Source organism: Hermetia illucens, chromosome 5 (assembly GCF_905115235.1).
Source record: "Hermetia illucens chromosome 5, iHerIll2.2.curated.20191125, whole genome shotgun sequence".
Lineage (NCBI taxonomy): Eukaryota > Metazoa > Arthropoda > Insecta > Diptera > Stratiomyidae > Hermetia > Hermetia illucens.
The window spans coordinates 47,342,872-47,369,652 of record NC_051853.1 but is presented as its reverse complement, the minus strand read 5'-3'; the positions used below and the strand labels follow the sequence as shown (position 1 = coordinate 47,369,652).

At 42.0% G+C, this 26,781-nt stretch overlaps 1 protein-coding gene across 2 annotated transcripts; it reads left to right on the top strand.

The window, feature by feature from the left end:
- Positions 1-1,587: 1,587 nt before the first annotated feature.
- On the top strand, positions 1,588-21,806 carry LOC119657107 (fatty acid hydroxylase domain-containing protein 2). Of its 2 annotated transcripts, none has more exons than XM_038063866.1 (5): positions 1,588-2,356; positions 16,167-16,240; positions 20,390-20,565; positions 20,685-21,139; positions 21,252-21,806. In XM_038063866.1, the coding sequence occupies exons 1-5, from the start codon at positions 2,178-2,180 to the stop codon at positions 21,406-21,408; spliced, it is 1,041 nt and encodes a 346-aa protein (XP_037919794.1). In that variant the 5' UTR covers positions 1,588-2,177; the 3' UTR covers positions 21,409-21,806. The 2 variants fall into 2 exon arrangements, with proteins under 2 accessions (XP_037919794.1, XP_037919795.1); XM_038063867.1 differs by lacking the exon at positions 1,588-2,356 and adding an exon at positions 15,545-15,686 and having other exon boundaries at positions 15,863-16,240.
- Positions 21,807-26,781: the final 4,975 nt, after the last annotated feature.

Sequence of the window (26,781 nt, the reverse complement as noted above, 5' to 3'; positions counted from 1 at the left end):
TATTGAAACTGTTGCTTGCAGTGCGGCGTGGTGTTGTTGATGCCACCGCCTCTGCCCCCATCGACTCTTGGTTACCAGTTTGACCTCAAGTCAAACACGCTCCCTGGTGATGGCCGGGATTGCGTCGCTGCGAGTAATAAAGCGGTACTAGTCTGTGACTCGCTGCACAGTCACGTACGATGAATCTCTGGTGCAACGAGGGCGGTAAGATGTTGTACCCGCCCCCGCCGTTATTTCGTAGTAGGAGCAGATGGTGAAAAGGTTCATTTCTTCAGTCCACTTCATCCGCTGCCTACGCGAACCTGCTGAAGTGGTCGCCCCCTGATTGTAGCGAAACAGCTGCTGGTCGTCGTGGCGCCTAGACTTCAAATCGCACCACGACTAGCGTTTTCGACACCGTGCTATTCATTACGGGAGCCCGACCCAGTCACCAAGACAGACGACTCCCGCCGGTTATCCATACCGGACCTTAAAATTCTCCGTGTTCTCATTTTTAGTAGAGCATTTTATCCCTAACTACTAAGAGTGTTGATAGGTTTCTCAGTGAGTAATCTGCAAGACTGCAAAGTTCCTGCACTTATATGTCTCCAGAGGAGGCACTAGAATTTTCTAATGTAAAGGTAATTCCAAACTATTGGACCATTCTTTATATTGTAAACATTCCAATCACATCAGAAGAAACATTTACCGAAATTTCGATAAAACCAGTAAAGAAAAAAAACGCCATATTTGAAGTTTCAAATGTCTTTATTCTAAAAAATGGAAATAAATTGTAGAGTGAGTAAGACATTGTAAGGGTTATAATTCTTTGTCTATTTGTAACCAATTGAATATAATGGCTATAAGTAATATCTCCTGTGCTCCCAGAATCCTAGAAAGTTCAAATTCCAGTTGCACGATGATCAGTGGCGGGAGAATACCACTGGTCGAAGAAATTGACAATACTTCTCATAAGCTGAATGTTACCTTCGTGATAACATTCAAAACTATCACCTGCTTTCCAAAATTCTGTCGTGATGTCGAATAATTTTTTGCTCGCTAACCTGTGCATATGCAAATAATAATAGTTCCTTTGCTATCGTAATTTGTATTTATAATTACAAAAAGTGTTAGAGGGGAAGGTAAGCCATGGCTTGTGACGTCGACAAGCATCTTTTATTGCTGCATTTAATTTTTGATATTTTAAAGGATATTTGCAAACACAATAACATGTCGAATACTTTTTTGGGTCGCTGTACAATTGTTCAATTTTTCAATTTTTCTTACTACATTTTAGGCGCGCGGCAAGAGATGATTCCACTTTCCTAACTCGAAGCATTAAAGCGTATTCCTCTGGCTACTCGGTCGAACTAGTAAACACATGATGAACGGCAGCAAAGCCGATAATAATTCCAGCCAAGGGTAACATTGAAGTGCAGTCCCTGCATTTCCGCGACAGTTTCTCTACACATAAAAGCTTCCATCCATTTTCCAATCCTTTGAGTCAGCTGTTCCAGAAGCCACTAAAAGCTTCCATCAGATGTCATTGTCTGTTTTTTGCGTCTGGTAGGCGCATCCTCTGTTTACGTTTTCGTTGCATGTAAACAAAAACAAAAACAGCAGCTGCGTTTTCCGTAACATGTGGATTTGCGGGAGGTCGTTCGCGTTTTCCTTCTAAAATTTAGTTGACATTTGGATAGGACGATTGCAAACCGTTTGTCCGGCAGACTCCGCTTAGTTCACAGTTCGGCCGATTCGGCTTGCAAACGTTCAGAACGGAAATCGACTTGTTGATGATTTTCCGTCCCTACGGCAACGGAGGGTTTGGAGGAAAAACAAAGTTTTCGGTATCGCAGCTGCGAACAAAGACACAGATTCGATTCCTCCGTGAAGTGAATATAATTGCGCGGTCGGTGGCCGAATAAGAAAAGTAGTTTTCATATTTTGCGTTGTAGACAGGAAGCCGGAAAATTCACTGGTTTTCTTCGGGGAATTCTTATGTGTGGGCCCAGCTCTTGTCTTCGATCCGCTCCGGTTTGAGAAAATCGAAATTCGTTATCAAGGTCAAGTACTTGAAGGAGACGAGCCTGAGGTGAGAGTTTGTCGGAAATATTGACCGGTTCCATTCGCTGCTTTTTACGCATTGAGCCATTTGTGTCGCTTGAGGTTGCTATAAATAGGACTTACAAGCGCGAACGATGACCGACACCCAGCCTAAGGCGGAGGACACAAAGGCTAAGGGAACAAAGCATGCCTCGACGTCAAGATCTCAGTCCGATGTGCAGCGTCCCAGTTGGCTTTCGTCCCTGTACAGCGTTCTATTCATCATTACATGGCTCCTAGTGGGATTCGCTGCATTCCGGAACACTCTCACATGGTAAATATCGAGTGAAGATAAAATATAATTTTAAGTCTAAGATTCGAATTGACGAAATCGTTAACTTTGAGCAAATCTTGAATGGCACCAAGGAATGTCTTAGAAATCTTGGAATTAAACCATAAAAAATCATTAGAACCGAAAGGTCTTCGGGTCCCATCATAACTTATCACTCATTAAAATATCTTTGCCTGATGCGATGCAACACCTACGCGTCTCAGAAAAGATAGGGTAAAGGGCAGATAGTATTTACTGTTAGGCCGGGAAGTTGATGTCCTAATGAAGTGGAAACTCCTCTGTGAGTTTTTGCCTGGGAGTTCACTGAAGCATTCCCTACATGACGTAAAAAAACGACTCCTATTTGCTTTATGCTTTCCAAGCAACTATCATGCCTCGGAATCGGACTGAGTGTTCGGCGGCGATCATTCGATCCCTAATTTGCGAACACTGTTCGGTAACGGTGGAGTTGTCGGCTGAGCAAAAATGTAACGCCCACCACTTCTTATATAAAGGATAACGAGGATTTCTATAAGTAGCTCAATCCAGTCGAGGAGAGCCTTTGTTAAGGGAACATTGCGATGGTGATGTGTGATCTGAATGCCAAGGTGAGCTCTAAGAACACCTTGATAGGAAAGTATAACCTTGGCAACCATAAGGCTAATGAAGGGAGGTCTGTGACCCCCTGCAGCTTCAACTGTCTCGTTGTTAAGTCACTGAACTACATCGAGATCAGCAGTCGAGTTAGGAGTTGTATTCTGCGTATGCGCAATAAAAGAGACGCTGGCATCGGTCTCGAGCGAGATCATCATTTGATGGCCACATGACTTCGCTTGCGTATTACATCCACATCTACTCGCAGGAGCGAGAAGCTTACCACCCAAACTCACTACAGTATGCTTTTTTTATCCGACTGCTCCTTAGCAGTTGGCGAATTTCCCTCTTGATCGGGGAGCCAACATCAAAAGCACTTTCTTTCTCTGACGCTAGTCAAGTCTTTTGCAACGAGTCGTCAGACGACTCCCGCTGGTTACCCCCCTTCGGTTCGCGCTGCCGTAATGAACTGAAATCATACCGCGGCTCGACAACTAGGAGCATGGCTGCGTTTACTGTAACTGTTTTACCATAATCGCGAACACTTCAGCAGGTTCGCGTTGGCAGCGGATGAAGTGGACTGCGGATATGAACCAGATACAAGAACTTACCGCCCCTGTTGCACCAGAGGTTCTTCATTCGTTTCCCGCAACACATCCACGTAGCTATGCAGCGAGTCACAGACCAGTATCGATTTATTATTCGCAGCGACACAATCCCGCCCGTCATCAGGAAACGCGTTCGACTTAAATTGATCGCGGAAGCTAGTCACCAAATGTTGAAGGCAGCAGAGGCAGCGGCATCAACAACACCACCCCGCACTGGGGGCAAAGTTTCAGTACTTACCAAAGCAGTCTCCTTCGCCGTCTGGAATTTCAAAGAGCGTAATAGAATTCTCTGAAATGATGCCTTCCCATAGACAAGGCATTCCCAGACTCTATGCATCTCCAACAACTCCGACAATTCTATCTCAGATCAATGATGAGATTGCGTCTTGCCTGTGCGCTGATATGCCGCTGCTGCGATTACAATCACTTGTGCATTGTGATGCAATAATGGCTGCCAGCTTGCACGGTCATAAGATTCGCTTTCACATTATTGGTTTGACTGATCGAAGAAATCCACCATTGAAAATTCGTCTGGAAAGTCGGCTTTACTCAATAGGGCAGGATATTGCTAGGCTGACTCAAATCAGCACTGGCAATCCCAACAGACGGATGACGAATAAAGTTCGGAAGATTAATCGGAACTATGTCATTCGCCATGAAACACCCGTAGACCCACTAAAATATAAACTTTCTGTCGTATGCAGCCGATTACGACGATATAGCGAAAGTCACTCCAAACGTGTTCAGAAGACATTTTGGTACGCGATGAACCAGCGGAGTTTTTTCAGATCACTAGACGAATCCCAACAGAACGTCCAAAGAGCGCAATTTTCAGTAACAGAAGCGAAAGAATATTGGGATGGACTTTGGGGTTGCATGTTGATCATGCTAAGTGGATTACCGCTGAAGGCACCCGCCATGCCAATATGCCGGGGATGGATTCTGCGGCCGTTACCGAAAAGGAGGTTTGACAAACCAAGGTCTGGATCGTGGTGCAGTATTGCTGGTATAAAAAGTTTACCAGTATATATGGTCGCTTGGCACATAGCATAAACCAGGTCATAAATTGGTGTGAGGAATTTTCCCCTTTTCTCTCGTAATATCCGGATGGAACTTAGTTTAGAAAAGGGTGGAATCCAAGCCAACGGAAAAGGGGATTGGTGACCTCCAGATCCAAGCTATGACCGAGACAAATTTCTACAAGTATCTATGAATTCTGCAAGGAACCCATGCTTGCGTTGGTGGTCTGAAGGATGCTCTGCTGTCCGAATTACTGTGACGTGTAAAGTTGGTACTGAAATCGGATCGTATTGAATGTATTCGCTATCCCATCACTGGTTTATGCATTCGGAATATTGTCGTGGACGAAAACCGATCTGGAAAATGTTCAACAGCGAATACGGACTACTACGCCCAAATTGTCCCTTGCATGCAGCTTAACTTGAAGGTTGATTTCTCAATCCTCTGAGTGGAGCGGAGTCAGACCAGGAGCGGATGGATAAAGGTGAAAGTAATGCACAACAAACACGTGCATTGCCTCTGCCAGCCATTTGTCGACCAGATGATTGTCTACTGAGGAGCTCTTTGCTGAGACGGAGGGATTTATGCGTGCCATTTAAGACGGCGTAGTCGCCACCCGAACTTATTAGAAGCTCATAATGAAAGAACAAGTAGAGAGCAACTTGTGCTGAACGTGTGGCTCAGCGTTAGACCCGTTGGATCATCTTATTTCGGGTTGCACTGTTATGGCGCCGGTGCAATACACGAACAGGCATAATGCTGTATGTAAGGTGATTCATCAACACCTTGCATACAAGCATAGGCCAACCACGGGAGCATGTCCGGTTTACCGATATCAACTACAAGCAGCACTTACAGCATGTCTGGCAAGACTGGTCGGTCCGAGTATATCATTGATGTTGGTATCCCCCATAATAGTAACATTGAACGGAAATATGTGGAGAAGAAGATGAATTATGAGCCGCTGGCTCGGGAAACCAGAGGGTAGTTGTAGTTCCGATAACATTGTCAACTATAGGTGTTATGCCTAGATCCATCACGGCTTTCCTTGTTGATGGGAGTCTCACACAGTCTGGTTCAAGCCAGGTAGAAGGACGCTAGTCTGCATACGTGTTCGATGCTGCAAGGAGTTCTTGACGGATTCTCCCGCTAACCTACTATCGGCCTCCACCACCAGGGTCCTTTATATTTATTTTTAAGTAAGTAGGATGGTCCGAGTCTAATTGTTCGGCATTTAGTGCTAGTATTATATAAATTCCGGCATCTGCCGAAGTTGTGACAACTCGGGAATACTGTCAAGGGAAGTCGGTATGGGCTCTAGAACACAAACAATCTTTCGAGCGCTTGGGTTCATATCCCCCATCGAGCATAGGCTCATTCCTGGTAGGGTCACCCAGTACAGCTCTCTCTCCTCTTCGTTTTTTAACGCCATAGCCATGAACCCATTTCCAATTCCACAGAAAAGCTTTGGTCTGTATAGCGGCATTACTGCTCCTTTCCTGGCCAGCTCGTGCGTTAGTTCCTTGCCTTCTAACCCAATATGGCTCGAGTTTGTTTCAAACTTCTTTTCGGGATGAAACCTCATTGTCATGTTATCCTTTGCTATCGGTAATTCCGGATACTACCGAGAAAGAATATCAACCTTCTTCCGATTTAGGCAACTCCCTGCCTCACTGCTGTTCCCGTACATTCCGGCCCTCCAACATGTCTTCCGGAGTAGCTTTCGGTTTAGTTTAATTCTCAAATATTTAACCTTTGTAACTCATTTCACCTTTATCCTTCATAATCTAATGGCTGTAAGGTGACCGCGGCAGCTTGTTGACGTGGATGTAAAGGATTATGTATTAGAACATTAGTTCTAAATAGTTATCTATGACATTCTCCACCGCTTTGCGTACAAACGATGTGAGGCAGATTAGTCTACAAGATTTATTGTGAAAGGAATCTTTTTTCCCGCTTTCCAAATAAAGACCACTCGCCTTCATACCCTTGGAGAGATCCTAAGATGATTTCTAGACCTCTGGATTATTGATTGAAAAATACTATCTTCTTCGGATTGTTTCATTGGTTTAAAGGCTTCCATTGTCTTTGCTCATTTCCAATTTTCATTTCCCCCCTAGTTTCTAGTTTCAGGCCTTGCTTCAGATAACACAGATACCATTTAGTACCTGGCCTACTGAGGCCTATCTCCTCTCTGACGTTTGATATTTTCACCTCAGATGTTCTCTTGCTGGTCCCTGGTTTTTGATCAGAGTCCTGGAAAGGCATCTCCCATACGAAAACTCCAAGCCTTCGCCAACGCTTGCCAGTGATGTCAGCTACCGATAGACGCATTGATTAAAAGGCTGAAAATTGGGTGAATAGGCCACACTTTGAGAAATGGCAACAACTCCGCTGCTGGCTATATTATCGACTACTCCGGCGTGGTCGCCCTAGAAACACTTGGCACCGAATAGTAGATGAGGAGTTTAGGCTCCTCAGGAAGACGTGGCGAGGGCTGCCCCTTCATGGAATACTGTCAACCACATATACATAAGAGCATGTAACAGTGGTGATCACTTACAATGTGCTGCTCCCATATTACAACACAGAGAACATTGGCGCAGAACAGCCTCAACTTGAAAATCCTATTGAGATATCTTCATTTGCAAATTTCGGACAGAATAATGAAGGCAGAGCACAGGATGGGCCAGAGTTTCATTTCCTTCTAAAAATCGATAGGCAATTGGTTAAACAAAACCCTTGACTTGATCACATGCTCTCTGGTCAAGTCAAGGGTTGGGTAAAAAGAAATGCTGTATGCTGCTGTGCACTTAAACATATCTTGTGTTGTACTTATTGTACCGGGTCATACTATACGGCGATTTGAAGACGACAATCTGTGCTAAAAATGTCTCTTTGGCAGTGTTGTGGTCGTGCGTTTCAGTCTCAAGTTATAGCGCATCAAAGATGGAGTCCACCAAGCAAGAAATTCGTCATATTTTACGTGTTTACTGCCTGAGAGGTAAAAATGTAACGAAGGCGGCTAAAAAATTTGTGAAGTTCATGGGCACAGCACAGCACAGCGTTGGTTCAATCGATTTCGTTCTGATGTAGTGGATGTCGAAGATACACCCCGTACTGGTACGCCAATCGTCGTAGAAACCGGTAAAATCGTCAAAATCATCCAAGTAGACCGGCATGTGAGCATTCGTTCGACTGACCAGGAACTGAGTATAGACCATAAAACCGTTTGGAACCATTTGCAGAAGATTGGATTGCAAAAAAAGCTGGACGTTTAGGTGCCATACGAATTGACGCAAAAAGATCTCTTGGACCGAATCAACGCCTGCGATGCACAGCTGAAATGGAAACAATTCGACCCATTTTTTAAGCGGATGGTGATTGGTGATGAAAAGTGGATCACGTACGACAACCTTAACCGAAAAAGATCGTGGTCGAAGCGCGGCGAGCCGGCCCACACGATCGCTAAGCCCGGATTGACGGCAAGGAAGGTTTTGCTTTGTGTTTGGTGGGATTGGAAGGGAATCATCTCCACTATGAGCTGCTCAACTATGGCCAGACTCTTAATTCGGTCCTCTACTGTGAGCAACTCGACCGTTTGAAGCAAGCGATTGACCAAAAGCGGCCAGAATTGATCAATAGGAATGGTGTTATGTTCCACCAGGACAACGTTTGGCCTCACACATCTTTGATGACCCGCCAGAAGCTACGGGAGCTCGGATAGGATGTCCTATCGCACCGACCGTATAGTCCGGACCTGGCACCAAGTGATTACCATCTCTTCCGGTCCATGCTACTAAATTGGCCTCAAAAGAAGCTTCCGAAAACTGGCTGTCTGAGTTTTTTGCAAATAAGGAGGGGGGGGGGGGGGGTTTATAAGGAGAGGACAATGTAGTTGCCTTCTAAATGGCAACAAGTTTGAGAACTAAACGGCGCATATTTGACTTAAATCAGATAATTCTAAGTATGTTAAATAAGCGTCGAATTTCGATCACTAATACGACATTTCTTTTTTCCCAACCCAATATTTGGAGGATAGACGAAATTGGCATTGCTTTTTTCCCACCTACCCTTTCCTCAAAGTGGGCGTTATATATTTTTTGGAAACATGCTGGTTTTCTGTATATTGATCTTTCTTTCCCCGTACCCTAGTACGTCCATTTACGAGTATACGATTGAGTGCTATTTGCGTTGACTACAGTAATTTTAGGCCTTTCCTTCAATACTTTTGCATCTTCCGAGCACCCTGACTAAATCCTTGATTGCTTAGTGCACGTTGTGCTTGCCTTTAGCTCAACAATTTTACTTCGAAGCAAAATCAAGGATGCCTCCTCTAAGACAGGCTTTTGTTGAACAGCCTTTGACCTCCAATTCTGTTTCCGTACATTTCAAGATGTTTGGGGCACTACTTTAGCCCAAGTCTCTTACTACTTTGAGTATTAAAAGCGATCCAAGTCGGATCACTTAAATAATAAATAATAATAATAATAAATAATAAAATTGCAGTAATGTAAGCAATATTATTATACTGACAAGTTTGGTTGAAATCCTACTATTATTAATATAGTTATGGTAGGTCGAAGTCCGTCTTTCCCCCAAACTTACTGCACCCCAATGGACCATATCTTAGTCTCACGTCAAAATGAAAAGTTTACTTAGTATTAGTTGTTTATTAGTTTCTGAGAATGGGTCCTTCATTTAAGAGTCCACCTGAACGACAAATAGATGGTAAAATTACTTTAATAAGGTTCTGTTTAACACAAACACTTAAAAAAAGTATTAATCTATTCTTCATTGAAATTGCTGCACTAATGCTCGTAGAGATAGGCAGGCTAATTATAATTGCTGGATATCTTTAAATTTTATCTAGTTTGAGATGCAACTTACTTTACAGTCGATCGAAAAACATCCTAATATGTTAAGTAATGAGCTAAGGCGGAATGAAAACAAGCCAGATTATCTATAATTCTCAATTTAAATCACGCAAGTACTACAAAATAAACCCCCAACAAAATTATTAAAACCATCAATTTCTTTCTCTCGCTATCAAACATCTATTATTTCACAGATGTTTGCGAGAAACCTATTTAGATAAATGTACACATTAGCTGCTTTTATATATACATAGCATGCATATCAATTTCGGGTTACTTAAATCAGTCCCCAACTTAAAACCCTCTTTGTTCTGGCGTGATTAGATATGCACCTACGTCACTCACGTGTACTTAATTTCAATTGCGCACCGGAGCGCAGATCTTTTATGAATACCCGGAGTTAGAGGCTAAAGTATCTTAAGTTGTTTCGTTATTATTCAAGCAACTGGTATTTGATATGCAGTAGAAGAGCGAAAGCCGCCCCGGGAATAGTGAGCAATAGAATTAAAACTCCATGTTCTTCTGCGTTTTGCTCCCAAACGGGTTTCATATGTTCCCCCCAACGATAGGGTTCTACGTTCTAAAATCTTTCTCTGCAGAGTGTTTTGGTCAATAAGATTTCTTCAAGGAGAGAGAATTGTTTACGTAGATCACTACCGGTAAATATTCCATTGCATGGATGGGTTAGCAAATTGAAGAGAGCTTCTATTGTAAATTAGTTAATGTGTTGAGGTCAATTTAGTGCAAAAGGTTCTAAAATGACGCTTCGTGAAAGATTTTCGAATAACTGATCAATATTCCTTAAAGAACCACGTTATTTTTGCCAATCCAACGTCCTGCTAGTAGAGCAATGTTGAGGGTCCAAAAAGCTGCGTCTCAATTTCATGTTTGAGGTACCAGTCGGTTAACATCCGGACCCCGGCAAACAATAGTCCCAAAAAAACGAAAGTTATTTAAAAAAAATACATATCTCCAAAATTCCTCGTGAAAAATCCGTGCTATCAGAAAGAGAAGGCATCAATGCATAAAGAGAATTCAAGGAGGGTTGAGCAAGAATATTGTGCCGCTTTTTTGCTATAGAATATTAGTCGGCCTAGCAAAAATGACAATGACATGAAGAATATCCGCAAGAAGTAGGCCGGCACATTGAAATCATTTTCTAGTCTGGCATATCGGCTCATCATTCGAATTTGAAGAGATTTCTAGAGCTAAAGAGCCATACGAGAAACATTGCTTGTTGGAGTCGGTGGCTGTACGCAACCTCCATGACACCATGCACTGCAGATCTCTCTACTTTAAAATCGAACTACCTTGAGGATAAGCCCCTGGTAGCACGTATTGCTCCAGCGAGTGTCCTAATATACGTCTTCCTGACTGCCAGGCCTGCCAAGCTACGACTGAAATTGCGCCATCCAGCAGCTTCCTTTGCATATTTAAATTTCGTTTTTATTGAGAGAAAACCCTGTGGTCAACCCCAGCACTTTGGTTATAAGATTAACAAGTCATTTGGCTTTATTCTTTACAGTCGTCTCATCATATTAGTGATATCAGTCAATTTTCGGACTTCGTTATTTTCGTATGATCGTAGTTGGTGGTTATGCTTAATTGCTTTATCTTTGATGACTTCACCATCCAACTGTACTTTCGAATGAACCTGGGAGCACCTACTATACTTCTAAACACTTTATTTTGGAAAGTCTGTATGACCTTCAAGTTTGATCCTTTGCCACAGCTCCAGTGGTGGATACCGTACGTCCATATGGGCCTTAGAATCTGCTTATAAATTAGCAGCTTATTGTGAGCCAGTATACTTGCGGTCAAAAGGTAGTATAAGTCCCAGGGCAAAACGTGGATTGGTACCCACGATGGAGCATAAAACCTGGTAAACGCCTGCTGAACCAATACCAGCAGCTTTGCTACCAAACCCTATCTCCACCTCCACGTGGTGATCTTTGCGAGTTCTTTCTTCATGAAAACTGCAGGTAGGATGAAAGTGAGTCTCCCGTGCCTAAAAATGGGACAAAATTTACCAACTGATCCTCCACGTTGGGGGTTGGATAGGGATGTTACGAAGCCACAGAAGGAGCCTTTAACAGGATGAATTTTACCACGACAAACCCTGCAACAACAACGGATTAATGATTTGCGCATTTTCTCGTGGAACGTGCGCTTCTTGTACAGACCGAATGCTGTTGAGCAGCTAGCCCATACCCTGTCCCAATATAAGGCTGAAGTAACAGCGTCGCAAGAGATGCAATGGACAGGGACCGGTTTCCTGGAGAAGAGCCGCTACACCATATATTATAGCGGCCATCCAGTAAACCATGTAGGAGTAGGAGTAGATTCTTTAGTCAGCCAAAAAATGAAACCTGCTGTTATCGGCTTTGGAAATATAAGCGAAAGGCTATGCACTCTGCGTTTGCGAGGCAAGTTTAGAAATATAAGCCTCATAAACTTCCACGCCCCTACAGAGGAGACTGCAGAGTCGGAGAAGGATATCTTCTATGAGGCACCTGAGCGGACCCTCGAAGCCTGTCCTAAGTATGATATCAAAATCATACTTGGAGATTTCAACAGTCAATTAGGGACGGAGCCTGTATTCAGGCGATACGTCGGCTCCCATAGCTTACATAGGGATATAAATGATAACGGACTGCGGATTATTCAATTAGCATTATCGCACGAAATGGTTGTTGGAAGTACCTGGTTTGCGCGGAAAGCAGTCCACAAACATACATGGGCCTCTCCAGACGCGACCACTTTCAACCAAATTGACCACGTGCTGATTGAACGCCACCATTTCTCAGCCTTGATGAATGTCAGAACACATAGGGGGCCAATATAGACTCGGACCACTATCTCGGAAGAATGCTATATATCGAGTAATGTTGCATTCTCAAAGAACGCGCAGAGGCCTACCAAGAACTTCGTCGAGCGGAGAAGCCACTTCACAGACCGGAGAAGGAAGCCTGGGAGAACAAACAAACCTGTGAACTAGAAAAATACAGGGAGCAACCGCACCAGGCGCGGAAGTTTTATCAACAAGTCAGCAGGATGAAGCCTTATACACCTCGATGCTCATCCTACCGAGACAAAGAGGGAAATCTGATTTCCGACAGAATGGGCATATTGGAGCGATGGGTTGAGTATTTTGATGAACTGGTCAACAACCAAAATATCGGGAGTTCGAGGTTCCGCCAACTAAAGACGACGGACGGGATGTTACCACCACCAAGCATAGAAGAAATAGTCCGTGCAATTCATCGGCTTAAAAACCATAAGTCGCCAGGAGCCGATGGAATTACAGCCGGTTCTCATACATAAAAAGGGGGATATCACACAGTGCAGCAATTATAGAGGTATCACGTTGCTGAGTGCATCTATAAGATATTCTCCTCTATCTTGCTAGGCCGGATAGCTCCATACGCCCAGAATATCATTGGCCCATACCAAAGAGGCTTCATTCCAGGCAAATCAGCAACAGATCAGATTTTCTCTCTGCGGCCAGCGACGGAAAAACTGGCCATCAGTTGCACGAGCTATTCATCAACTTTAAAGCCGCCTATGATAGCATAGCCAGGGTAAAACTGTGCACGGCCCTGAGAGAATTCGGTATCCCGACGAAATTGATAAGTCTGACTAGGCTGACCCTGACCAATGTGCGAGACCAGATAAAAGCAACAGGATCACTCTCAAGACCATTCAACATCAACAACGGTCTACGACAAGGGGATGCCCTATCATGCGTTCTCTTCAACCTGGTCCTGGAGAAAGTGATTTGCGATGCGAAAATCACAACCGATAACAGCTATGACGATGAAATCCGCGCACGGATATTGGCAGCCAACAGAGCCTATTTCAGATTACAAAAACTGTTTCGCTCGAAACATCTCACCGTAAGGTCAAAGCTATTACTGTACAAGACTCTGATCTTGCCAGTTCTCATGTATTCCTCGGAGACTTGGATTCTTAGCAAAAAACTGCCGCGAAAAGAATCCTCCGAATAATTTTTGGCCCCTACATGAGGATGGACGTTTCCGTAGCCTACATAACGACGAAATCTATGAGCGATACCACGACCGTCAGGTTGTGGATAAAATCCTGCTCAACAGGTTGCGGTGGGCGAGTCACTTCCGTATGGATGAAGATGATCCAACTCGGAAAGTCTATAAGGGCAATATCTATGGTACAAAAAGAAGACGAGGCAGACCCTGCCTAAGATGGAGTGATGGCGTAAGCGCGAGACAGCTTTTAGGGATATCGAATTGGTGGACTTCCGCGCAAAACCGGGGTATCTGGAGTTCCTTATTAAGGCAGACCTAGACCGGATACCGGTTGTTGCGCCGTTGATGATGATTTAGTATTAAGCTCGTCCTTTCCTAGGATGTGTCTTCTTCAGCTGAACAATCATCGATACCTAAATATTTGACCTCGCCTGTGGGACATCTTATGTTATGATGATTTTAGCCGGATTCTCTTTTTTGTTTGTGAAGTTTCTTCCTCTGGGAGGGTCCTATGTAATTTCTAGCCCATGGTGTCACACCCTACCAATTGCTTGGATTTCGAGAAAAATGGCTGAGCTGCTTTTCCCATTGCATTTTCTATCGGATTCGTCAACCTGTACTCTTGTTGTATTGTGGAATGCTTTTCACGCAAACCGAATTGGTGAGGTGTAATATCATTTTCGATCCACAATGATTTCCTGCAGTCTATTAAGGAGAACCCTTTCAAATAACTTGGCTGTAGTAGAGAATACTGATATTGGTCGATACGAATCGACACTACTAGACTCGTTTCTTGATTTGGGGACCATCATAACTTCGGCCACTTTCAATTGTCGAGGGACGTATTTTAATCTGAAAACTGTATTAATTATTTGTAATCATTTGATTAGAGCCTTTTCTGACAATTTTTTCAGTATTCTTGTCGCACAGAGAAAATTTGATCTGTTGCTGATTTGCTTGGAGTGAAGCCTCTTTGGTATGGGCCAATAATGATGTGGGCGTATGGGGTTATTCGACCTAGCAAAATAGCGGGGAATATAAAGAATATAATATCTTATAAATGGTACTCAGCAACATGATACCTCTATAATTGCTGCACAGCCTCTTTGCCAGTCGTAAGGCATTGATATTCTGTCCCACACCTTGAGCATAAATTGGTGAACCGCTTGATGTAATTGGTCGCCTCCATACCTGTTGGTTCTCTCAAGTTTCCTTTTTCCGTCTGTGAAGTCGATTCCGGTATGCGGCATTCTTCCGTTCTGTTGCTAATTTACATTTATCGTAGAACCAGCCGTTTCGACTCCTTTTGCGGATTGGGCCAAGTATGTTTGTGGCCGTGTTTATGATAACGTTCTTCAGGTGACTGTGAAGATCATTTGATGATGCTTCATCTCCAGAGCCTCTATTGACTGCGATTATTAAGGCATCCATTTCCTCTTATAGGTGTAACGGAGGACTGTGTTGTGGATTGCTTCAGTGTTAACTGCCACCTGATTGTCAGAGGTGATTCTGGGCGGTGGTGTTATTCAAGCTTGGACCACCATGCCAACCAGATGGTGATCCGAGTCTATATTAGCCCCCCCATAAGTTCTGGCATTCATCAAGGCTGAGAGGTGGCGATGTTCGAGCCATCAAAATTATCTTTCTAAAGTCAATAGTCTAGCATAATAAGTGCGTGTACATTACGAGCCAAGTGCAAATGGAGCAGTTCTGCACTGAGTTATTTTTACACAAGTAATACCCAAAACCTTCCATATTCGAAGCATCGAGCTTCTGGTTTTCCACTTGTTTGTCTTTCCAAATTGTCATCCTCCGAACAACGCGCACCCTCAGAGCTAAGAGAATTGTAGAAACTTGTGTTACGTCTTGAAGGAGTTAGGTATCGTGATAATTGTTCGAACTTCCACACGTTTATCATTGAATTGAGGCTATCTTTTTTTCGAGTCTGAAAGATACACGACTGCAAAGCTTAGAATATCTATTTGCAAGTTCCGGACCATTCTCACCAATTTCAGGTCATTCTTCATATAAGCATGAGCTTCTCAAAACAGTCAGCCGTTCTCGCGGTCTCGTGAAGTAAGTACTTGAGACCTCTGGGTATAACGGCTGGTTGCGCGTTCTGCAAACGAAGTAGAACTACCGCGAAAACAAAGTGAGATTATTCAAAACCGTGCATGAACGTGAGCTCGTCGGAAATTTGTGACAAAAATTCCAGCGACAATATTGAGAAGTAGAACCAATTTGCACAAAATCTTGGTGTGTCAGTATCGCGAAAAAAGATTCTTTGTTGGGTCAACCGCGTTGTTTATTTTCTCCCGAGTTTTTGTTGATTTTTTTTTCGCGACTGATATTTACTTATCATTTTTGTAATCATTGTTATTGTAAATTTCTTTTGATTGATTAAAGAACTGCGACGATGGTTGCCCGGGACGTACGGCGCCGGTGAAGCTCGATGCCGATAGTGGCCTGAGAATAGACTTTCGACCCGGAATAGACCATTGACATTCGTGAAGATATTCTGCTATTTTAGAAAATTGATAACTAATTTAATTGGTGGGCTCTATGAAACTACGTCGAGGTTGAATAATAATTAATCTTAGACGAATCTGCGGGTGTGCCTATTCTGCTTTCACTAGTTACTGGAAATAAGTTTCATAACTGTTGACGAAATGGATGCCACAATATCTGTACCATTTGATCTTCCCGGCAGGCATCTTCAACGGTTCTGGGGTGCATCCGGAGACTTCTGGCAATCGCAATGGGATAAATTCTTGGATATAACAGGTGAGTAACATTAACTTTTTTATTGCTTTGCACATTTGCATATTAATCGAGCGTTAAATGTGGTGCATCACGGTGTACGTAACCGGTAGTGTTGTTTTTTACCAGCCCCATCAGAATGTTCATAGTAGTACTCCTAGGCATTTTCCCAGGTTGCCTGGAGTACACATTTATGTCTGTTGTATGCACCGGATTTCGACCGAAAAGTGAAAGCAAATTTACTGAATTCATTTGGCTCTGCCAAACATCGAATTTTTGTACTTTCCTCGACCTCAAGCCCACTTTCTGTTGTAGAATATGCATAAAATTGTTCTGTATCTGCTGGTCGCCTCCAAGATCAGATAAATAAGCTTCAGACACTGAAGCTCACTTACTCATCTGCTGCAGGCATTCGCATGGCAGGTTTTTCTTCTGATCCATTTTATTTGCTAGTATTAAAATCAGAAAAGTGAGCATGACTATTGTGGATAAATGAGCTTATTCTCTGGCCGCAATCACTTGCATTAAACTCGTGATTGCTCTCCATTAAATTATTGCCTTTTGTTCGCTAAACAGTGCAATATCCATTAATGACTGTAAACTGCAAGCGCGACAAGTGCACGTATTTAAAAACATGAATAGTGATGCTTTGTTTAATGGAGCGTGGACTGTCGGAACTCATTTGTTGATAAACGAAATTTCGCCGAACGAGTACGCGGTCAGGGTCGAATTGGATACAACGCAAGAATTAGTCATGTGTCGTGATAAGCGCAATATATTGTTTCTATCTAAGAAGTCTACAAGTCTAGCGTGATCTTTCGCAACGATTCCTTTTATCAATAGCAGAAATTAATTTGATTTGATTCTTTTATTTTAAATGTTTTATTTGCACCATGCATTTCACACGTAGGCAACCTAAATAGAGCAAACACATGAAAAATATTCACAACATAAAGTTGAGATCTCACTGCCAATTAGGATACCTTTCCAAAAATCGAGTTTGTAAAAATTGTCCATTTCTGGATACTTTAAATTTGAATTATCCAACCAAAACAACTAAAGTATTTTGCAGGATTGCTACGGAAATCTGGTGCATTTCAAATGGATAATTTACTCCCTTCGATGACGCACTTACTGCCTCGCGCGGTCCTAATTGCAGTAGCTTCCCGTCTATGCCTCCATTTCGGTTCTGTTCTTTCATCATTTCATCATTGCAACTACCACATTCCACAGTATATCCGATTTCATTACCAGATTTTCCACCTTTAAACGGATCTTTGGCTCAGTCCGGAGTTTCTCCTTGAGCTTTCAAATCGGGGGCAAGCGTCCATCGACCATTCTTTGCCTGGGCACATGCCATTTGCCACGCACCCAAAGATCTCATTCGCCCTTTTTGTTTATTTAGGCCCGCGTCCTGCTTCTCATATAGGCGATATTGCCTCATAGGCTAATATATGTACCGAAATTATGCATGTTGTCTCATCCGATGTTATCCGATAATCACAACATGCACAGAGTGTCCTTATCTGATATGTAGCGGCAAGCTGTTTGCGATTTTTTAAGATATTTAACCCACACTGCTAAGAAAACAAAGCTGATGACTCGCGAAAGAAGTAATCGCCGGCAAATATGATTTAAAGCGCAGCTTCGAGTTGGAAGTCACTCCCAAGTATGTGTCGTTATATCTCAACAAAAGATTCCGTCCAGGAGCCTTAAGAAGGGCTCCCATGTTCCTTGGCGAGAATTTTACTGACAGTTTTAATGGCCGACTTGTAACTTCTTCATTCCACTACCGTGGCAACATCTCCTTGCTGTTTTTTTGGGGGCACGAGACTTTGGAAACGGTTTCATATGCTTTTTATAGATCCCCAACTTTTGACTTTAGTTTGTATGTCATGCCAGTGAGCTTGATGTCTTGATCAAATTTTTTCCAGTTGATCCGTCCTTGAAAGGATAGGAGATCACTACAGCGAGTATTAGACTGATCTGAAAAGAATCTCTGGCCAGACACTCTCCAGTTCTCCATCTTAAAAGCCGTCGGTTAGTAGGGTAATATCAATAACCTCCTCCTAACCCTCACGGTTTTCCAAGTAGAAGGTTTGTGTACCGTACCTATAGGTGTGAGTTTCAAGCTGCCACAAAACATATGCCTCGCGTTGGTGTCTCAGTCTAATATCAGGTTGACCTTCTTCGTTGCGATAATGGACGTTAAATGTATAGTTCCCCTGAAGGGGCTGATCGGTTGTAAGCCATGTAAGCCGAGGGAATATACATACATACAACGTTCTCCGCTGCGGCCTGCACTAATTTCTACGCGATTAGGTCGCTAGAACCCAGGTTCATATACGGATAGGCTCTTCCTGTGGGTGATACATGCTCTAGGTTTGTCCCGATCCATTGGGTGTGTATGTGCTGTGGAATAAATTACAATATTTACTTTGGAGTCCCTTGATGGTTTGACCTCCACCTTTGATACAGGGATTGTGTATTATTGCGGCGTCGACTGTGTCCAAATTGTCCAAATCGTCGTCTCGTGTCGCAGAGTGGAACACTTTCAATTTTGCATTTCTGCCTCCGAACCGCAGTTTATAGTTCGCCTTTTCTAGGATCTGCAGACTTTATCCATTTATACGAAGTTTTTTAGGCTTTTCATTAGGGTTCCTCATTGAATACGCATGGACAAGCTTGGATAAGGTTAAGAGCAATCAGAACCACAGGTCTCCTGGAATTCGAATCGTATAGAACTTTTGGCTCTTCCAGGCGTTACCGATCTTAACGATGGCCGAACCGAGAAAGTCCCTGGAGAATTAGTCTTTCCGTGCTAAGACGTGAACTTTACGGACCACCTGAGAAGAACAAAAGCAGGAAATACGTCCCCCAATTCCCGCTTATCGCCCAGGAGTTGCTCTATGGCCATCTCCAACAGTTTGGCCTAAACGTTCCTCCATACTACCGGCGGCAGTTTGCCTTTAGTGGAATTGCCATCCGGCAGTGCCATCTGTAACTGAGTCCTGCCCACATCGCTGAAGGTTTTCGAAGTGTGTGCCACGTCGGCTGCCCGTTTTTACTTTATTATTTGCAAACTTACACACTGGGCTCTTCTTGTTTTGTTGTTCGACCTCATCGTGAGATCGGTTGTGCTACTTTCCCAGGTGTTTGCTGGTGTATTCCTCGACAGTCGCCTGGTATTAGTTCGGTCCCTTTCACCTCGCTCGTTGGCAATTCCGGCTTCTTTTTTCTTCGCAACCTTGCTCAGAATATAGTCGACTTTCTGGTACTGGCTCTTCAACAGGATTCGCGCAGACGTTCTCTTCTTCTGTGGCTTCTGGTAACCGGCAATCTTTTCGACTCTTTTCCTATTTCTGGGTGGGAGTATTGCAGCTTTTAATCGGGACTGAAAGTGCCCAGGTATTCAGAATCCACATGTCAGAGATCAAGCTCCCCATTGGTCACGCAGCCATCCGCATATGCGGTGTGTAGTTTTGCGGAAATACAGGCCCCGTTCCTACTTGACTGTTAACATCTCCAAATATGATTTTAATATCATACCGGGGGCAGGCTTCCACGTTTCGTTCTACTACCTTATATAAGGTTTCCTTGTCTGACTCTGTAGTGCCTTCTGCAGGGCTTGAACGTTAATAAGGTTGCTTCTTCGAACACGAGAACGTCGACTGATCAGAAAACCTACTCCGAGTACATACTTTACTGGATAATCACTATTATATATTATATAGCCGGTCCCCTCCAAGAAATCAATCCCTTTCCAGTGAATTTCATGAAGCATAGTGGCATGAGCCTTATATTACGACAGGATACGTTTCATACAAAAAAAATGCGCAAATAATTTGTCCTTTTTCTATGCGAGTTGGCAGAGTTTGTATGGTTCATAGGTGCGGAAAATTCGTCGTTATCCTTCTCCGCCTGCAGTTTTTCCTTAAAAAAGAACTCCCAGCAATCACCACGTGCAGATAGAGATAGGAGTTGATAGAAGAGCTATTAGTATTGGTTCAGCAGGTGTTCTCCAGATTTTGTGCTCTATCGTGGGCAATAATTCGTCTTAGAACCTAAACTACATTTTGACGGCCAGATATGATTTATGATTTCTTTAATACGTTGATATTTTATTTAGCCTTTATACTATTGCTCAAAATGCTCATTATGTTTGTTTTATAGGCGAAGACCCACATTTCCTTTGGGTCGTGGGCTCAACAATTTTCACGATCCTAGTCTACTGGATATTTGGAGGAATTTATACATTCATGGATGTAACAAACAAACCAGCTGTCCTGCGAAAATATAAAATTCAGCCAGGCACCAATGAGCCTGTGGAAAATGCGCGTCTAATGAAGGTAAGTTCATTGTTCTCGCTATTCCATAGCTGCACTAGGTATGATGCAAATTGCAAGCCATCATTTCGTAGATCAGTGAAAACTTTGAATATCTACCAAAAGTTCCACTTCTTTTACAGGTGATCAAAACCGTTATTTTCAATCAGTTGGTAGTTGGGATTCCTTTCGCATACATTAGCTACAAAGCAATGCTCCTTCGTGGATTTGCCCCGATACGTGAACTACCGACATTTCATTGGGTGTGCTTTGAACTAGCTGTTTTCATTCTATTGGAGGAGACTGGATTTTACTACTCACATCGACTTCTACATAATAAGTACCTTTACAAATATATACACAAGCAACATCACGAATGGACTGCCCCGATAGCAGTTACAGCTATCTATTGCCATCCAATCGAGCATATATTTAGTAACATTCTGCCGCCGTTTTTGGGCGTATTCATAATGGGTAGTCATGTTGCGACCGCTTGGCTGTGGTTTGCGCTGGCTATCTTGTCGACACTGAATGCACATTCCGGTTACCATTTACCATTCTTCCCAAGCCCGGAAGCCCATGACTTTCATCATTTAAAGTGAGTAACATTTAAATTAATATCAAATTTAAATTTGAACATTTTCATATTCACCTATTGCCCTATGCGATCTTAAAAACAATTCTAAGAAAACTCTTTTGAAACATTTCAGATTCAACTATTGCTTTGGAGTCTTGGGAGTCCTAGATCGCCTACACGGAACTGATTCAATGTTCCGCTCAACGAAGGCCTACACAAGACACATTATGATGTTAAGTTTCGTACCACCCCGTGAGGCGTTTCCCGACCCACAGAAGAAAACTCTTTAACTGCTATTTACTTTCTCGAAAATTTTAAGAGATAGCACCGATACAACACATTTTTCTAGAACTAACAATCACATAATCGCATCCAAAAATTTTTAAAGCAATCAATGGGCTCGTGCAATCTACTGTTGGAATCAGAGGATATACTTTCTGGTGTATTTATACAAACGTTTCATCCGTTTTATAAGTACACGTGTCACAAGACGAGAAATTCTGTTTTCTAATGAAAGAGAATACAGAAGAACAGGAAAATTGAAGTTTGAGTGGGAAACTGAATAATCTTCAGGACATGGAAGGATTATATTATATATGAATGCTATTATCATCGCATGTCATTGAGATATATTAATTTAGTTCAGTTTGTAACTTCTGATGAAATAAATTTTATTGAATAATACAAATTTTTGTGCCAATTTTCACTTTTAAAGGAAGTAAATCTTTCATGTTTTCTGCACATATAATTAAATCCATTCAAACTAATCTGCGACTCTGAAACTGTTGACTCATAAATCGTACATACAAGCTATGTAATAAGCGTATATGTTGGGAAATACTAAATTGACCATCCGAAGACAGTCGTACGATTATGGGAAGGTCCTTTTGGAGACTTAATTCCTTTCACATCATATACAGAAATGGGGTCGATCGAAAATTCAAATCTAAGAGATAAACTTGCTGAAACTTTCGACGTGCTTAAAAGTAAAAAAATAATGCGTAGATCCGAAAAATTCCGCGCCGCGATCGAGAATAGCATCCCCGCCCGATGTAAACCATCGCGGATCTTCCTTAGATCTGAATTTCCGATCCATCCTGGTGCGATCCTAACGGCCTTCTACTTCAGATATCAATGAAACCCCGCCTATGAAGCTCCCACTCTACTTTGGCATTTCCTAGATATTCAAAATGAAAATACCCCTTTTACTAGGTTTATTTAAACATCATTTTACATATTAGCAATAGTGTAACTCACCGATGGAACCCTAATATTTACAATTTAAAATAACCCGAATTATGATTTATGTTCGTCACTTTTCAATAAAAATTTATGCCATGATACCGCTTACGATTATCTACTCTGTCCTGGCAGAGGCTTAGCAAGTAAATTCGGAAAACGCCAATCTAAAGTGTTATTCCACCCATGTCGACGGCAAAATGACATTAGAAGTAAAAAGTACCGCGAACGGGACCCGGGGTACTGTGGGGGCCACTCAAAATAACACACCTTACATGTCTATTGGAACCACTGAGCATCTGGGCCGTCAATTATCACTGTACTCGTGGTATCACATTTATACCATACGAAAGCTAAACAAGTGGAGGAACCGGAAGATGGATGCTTCACGTATGAAAGGTTTTGTGTATTTCTTTTATGAAAACATTTGAGTGGACATTTGTCCCATTAGTATCTAGCACGTAACGTGCATTTATTGTCAGAATATCCACTTTCGCGTGCTACTGACATTCAGGATTTTAGAATTTGCACTGAAGCGACAACTTTGACCTAATCTACCTTTGTTAATAATAGTGCTATTTCCTTTCCACCAAATTTGGTGGATCAGCTTGGGACGCCTTGGCTGGTGAAACTCTGTGAAAGTTTAATCACTGTTTGCTTTACTGAAGATTTCTCAGTTGGTTTCCGTGTTTTGGCAGCTTCCCGTCTGACTACCATGTCTTTACCATCTCACCGACGATAGCTTGCAGGGTGCTCAGATTGGCCGCAGTTGCAGCGGTACTAAACTTCCGTCGTTTATTTTGAGCATTCGCCACGCGGATAGCTTTTTGCGCATTTACCGCATCTCTGCACTATCAAGCAATTTTGGGCGATATGCCCGAAGTTTTGGCAGTTGTAACACTGCACTTCCTCCATGGGTTTGATCTTTTCGAAGGTAATATTTTGATGAAGGATGTACTTCACCTTGAAAACTTCACTTAGCTCTTGGGAGGGCTCGAAGTTGGCTATACAAAGACCAGATTGAGATTTGATAGGAAGTGAAGGATTCTCCTTGTGGGGAGGGCCTTATCTTGTTTGGCCACAAAATTTGCAACGGAGCGAACTTTCAGAAGTGGGTACTCTGAAGTGAGTTCGGCCATAGTTTCTTCAGGCTCAGCTTCCCTGTGGAGACCGCAGATAATTATGGACTGAGTTCTAAGTGATGAAGGGGTTCTTATAGTGGCACTAAGCTCTTTAATGAGCGAAAAAAAATGGCGGGGTCCCTTGTAGACTCCGCAAAAATGGGGGTTCTATCACCCATCGTGTTTTTAGGTCGTCTATAGGCCTTTGTCTTATAGTGATTTCGGTAGCTGCGAAACATTAATATTATATACCGTAATTGGAGAAATTTTCTCCTTTTTGGGCTTTAAGAAACTAGCAGATAAGGCACTTGCACTTTTAGTACTCACCTGTTGCTTTTTTGAACTTTTTCCGCTGACAGACAAAGTTAAAGGGTCTTTTTTTTGCTCCTCGTCGAGTCCCTGCTTTGGCTTACTTGCGCTGGACGCACTGACGAGATCGCTGCTTGACGTGGGTCGCGCATTGGAGGATAGTTAGCTGGAATTTCTGCTGGCTTGGTCAGCGCAGCATGCTGTCCCATGTTGATAGTGGGAAAAACTGTCGCGAGCATAGATTGCAGGGATTTCACTGCGTCCCTAAGTTCGCTCATTGTTTTCGTCAGTAGCTCGATTTGAGAACGCTGGTTCTCATTTTTCTGGAGGACATACTCGAACTTAGCTCGCATTTCGTCGAACTCACTGGCATCTGTAGGCATTTGTTGTTTTTCGAAGTCCTTATCATCGTGTGGTCCGGATAGCTCAGTGGTTAGAGCACTAGGCTGTCATACGGAAGGTCGCGGTTCAAATCTCACTGGTGGCAGTGGAATTTGCATCGTGATTTGACGTCGGATACCAGTCGACTCAGCTGTGAATGAGTACCTGAGTCAAATCAGGGTAATAATCTCGGGCGAGCGCAATGCTGACCACATTGCCTCCTAGTGTACCGTTACGGTCTTGAATGAAGTGCTCTAACACACTTCAAGGCCCTGATCCAATATGGATTGTTGCGCCAACGAGTATTATTATTATTATTATCATCGGATGCCATGGGTAACTCGGCACATCATCTTCAGAAACGTCGTTAATACGCTGGGCATCACTGGTAGTTTTGCGGTGCTTAGGGCCGCTAAAATCTATTTTTAAAAGGCTTTTTCTTAGTCTATGAAAGAAAAGGAAACTTAATTTTGAAAGTTAGTCGGCACAGAGTGCTTAAAATTTTGTTGAGTCACAAAGTCCCTTCGGCAATAGAAATTTCCGGTCCTAAAAGCTGGCAGTTGATAGCAGAAGTGTGAATTTTCCCTGGGTAGGCACGGGTGCAGACCGGTGGCAGTCGGCTTTCTTTGAACCTGAAAAAAAAGCATCTGCTGCCCACGGTCCATTGAAAAATTGATTGCGTTGTCGAAGGATGTTCATCGCGAATTTATACATTGTAGCCAATGCGATAAAATGCATTCTTGTGGAGTTGTTTTCAGATTTACCTCCGGAGTAGTAAAATTGGCTACTGGATGAGTTGTGTGGTGTGTTGATTCGATTGAATGAACTACGAATGCTTAATTTCCAAATTTGATTGCGACTGAAATGAACGGCGAATTCCTAAATTGCCATTTTGCCACGCCACTGATTGTAAGGATATCTACGAGTCACTATTGTTAAACCAGAAGAACCAAGTATACTTTAAACAAAGAAAATCCCACTTCATTGCGTTTGAAACAAAATTCGATTATTTTTTCTTTTGTTGCTTTATCCTTTGCCATCCGCAGGCAATTTTTACGTCATCGTGTAGTCCAAAATGTGAGCTATACAATACAACAAGAAGCACTGTCGGATCGGAGGCGATAATATTACAAAATGTCTCGTGAATATAAAAATTTAATAAAATTTTTTTACAAAACAGCTCATTTTTGAAGTTCTATGAATCGTATTAAAGAACATTAAACATTATTTAAATATATCAAGAAACATTGATTTTTGCCTAAATTATCAAAATCTAAAATATCAGGTAGACAACTCAAAATTTAACTTTATTTTAATGTCCATACTGTGAGCCTTTCAACAAAACGTGTACTTTGTTAGAGGGCCAATTTTCAACTACCCCTACACGTATATGTTAAAAGATTAAGGAGTACGGATGATGTATTATTTTGGTCGATTTGAAGCGACCTATGTGCGCAGTGACCAAAAATCTAAACACTGAAGTCAACAAATATGTCATTGAGTTTGGAAATGGAGCCTAGTGTTAGCTATCAGCTTTGCCGTTAAATATATTTGATTGCAAGGACCGCCAGGAAAAATCGATCCCATACCTTTTGTATTGATAATCTATATTACATATGATCTTCAGAAAACAAAATAGATAATTACACAAAAACACTTCATTTATCGCTACGATATTGCTTTATTGAGTTCATAATATACATTTTTTCAGATTTATAAAACACAAAAAACCAAATAAAAAACATATTCAAGGAATAAAATTTTTTTAAAAAATTCAAATGTTCGACACGTTAATTAACTCATATCAGTTTCTATTTAAAATAGACGACATGCTAATTTTTGTTGTTCATTCATATCACAATTACGATTATCATTTACGTTACTTTTTAAATTTCACTTCAATGTCTTAAGCTACAATTTTCATCAACAACAATTCTGTTTTCATATTTTTTTCAATAAAATGCAATCTGTTCGCTCAATCTCATTTCATTGCACTTGAATACTGATAGTTATTTTACAATATATGTAGTAAGGCACTTGATCGCAAAAATGTATTTCTACTTTTCGATAGAAACATACAGTTTGAAATACGAAAATAATGTATGCGTAGTATCTGCTCGCTTTGTTGCTCTTAACTATGTTTTTTCCTACACAATGATTTTGAATAAACATTGAAATAGAGACTTATGACAATATTTTTATACGTTTCCTATTGAAATCCTTTAAAATATTTTTTGTTTCTAAATTGCAGTTAAAAGTTTACGTAAAACAGCGCGGAATCCTTCTATTTGCAACAGTCTTACCATATCAACTTTTACAAGCTTTCAAGATTTTGGCAGGATAGATATATGTAATTCGATCTCTTAATAGAATGGAAGTCGCGATATTCAAACGAATTGATAGGCTGTTTTTCTCCAGCGGTGAAAACAACCACCATCTGATATTAAATATTAAAACTATATACAGGTTGTCAAAATTAATCTAAAATACACAGTAGGATCATTGCTAATCAATTTGGCTTTGATTGTTATCAATTATGAAGAGTCACACTCGTTTTTTATTTAAATTAATTTTAATTAGTTTGCAATACAATGAGAGCAATTTTTCTACTTT

What these genes read in the sequence shown, in the direction of transcription:
- LOC119657107 (XM_038063866.1), top strand. Translation starts at nt 2,178, where the DNA reads ATGACCGACACCCAGCCTAAGGCGGAGGACACAAAGGCTAAGGGAACA. An exon ending in TAAATTCTTGGATATAACAG is followed by an intron (nt 16,241 to 20,389) that starts GTGAGTAACATT and finishes TTTGTTTTATAG; the next exon opens with GCGAAGACCCACATTTCCTT. An exon ending in CATGACTTTCATCATTTAAA is followed by an intron (nt 21,140 to 21,251) that starts GTGAGTAACATT and finishes GAAACATTTCAG; the next exon opens with ATTCAACTATTGCTTTGGAG.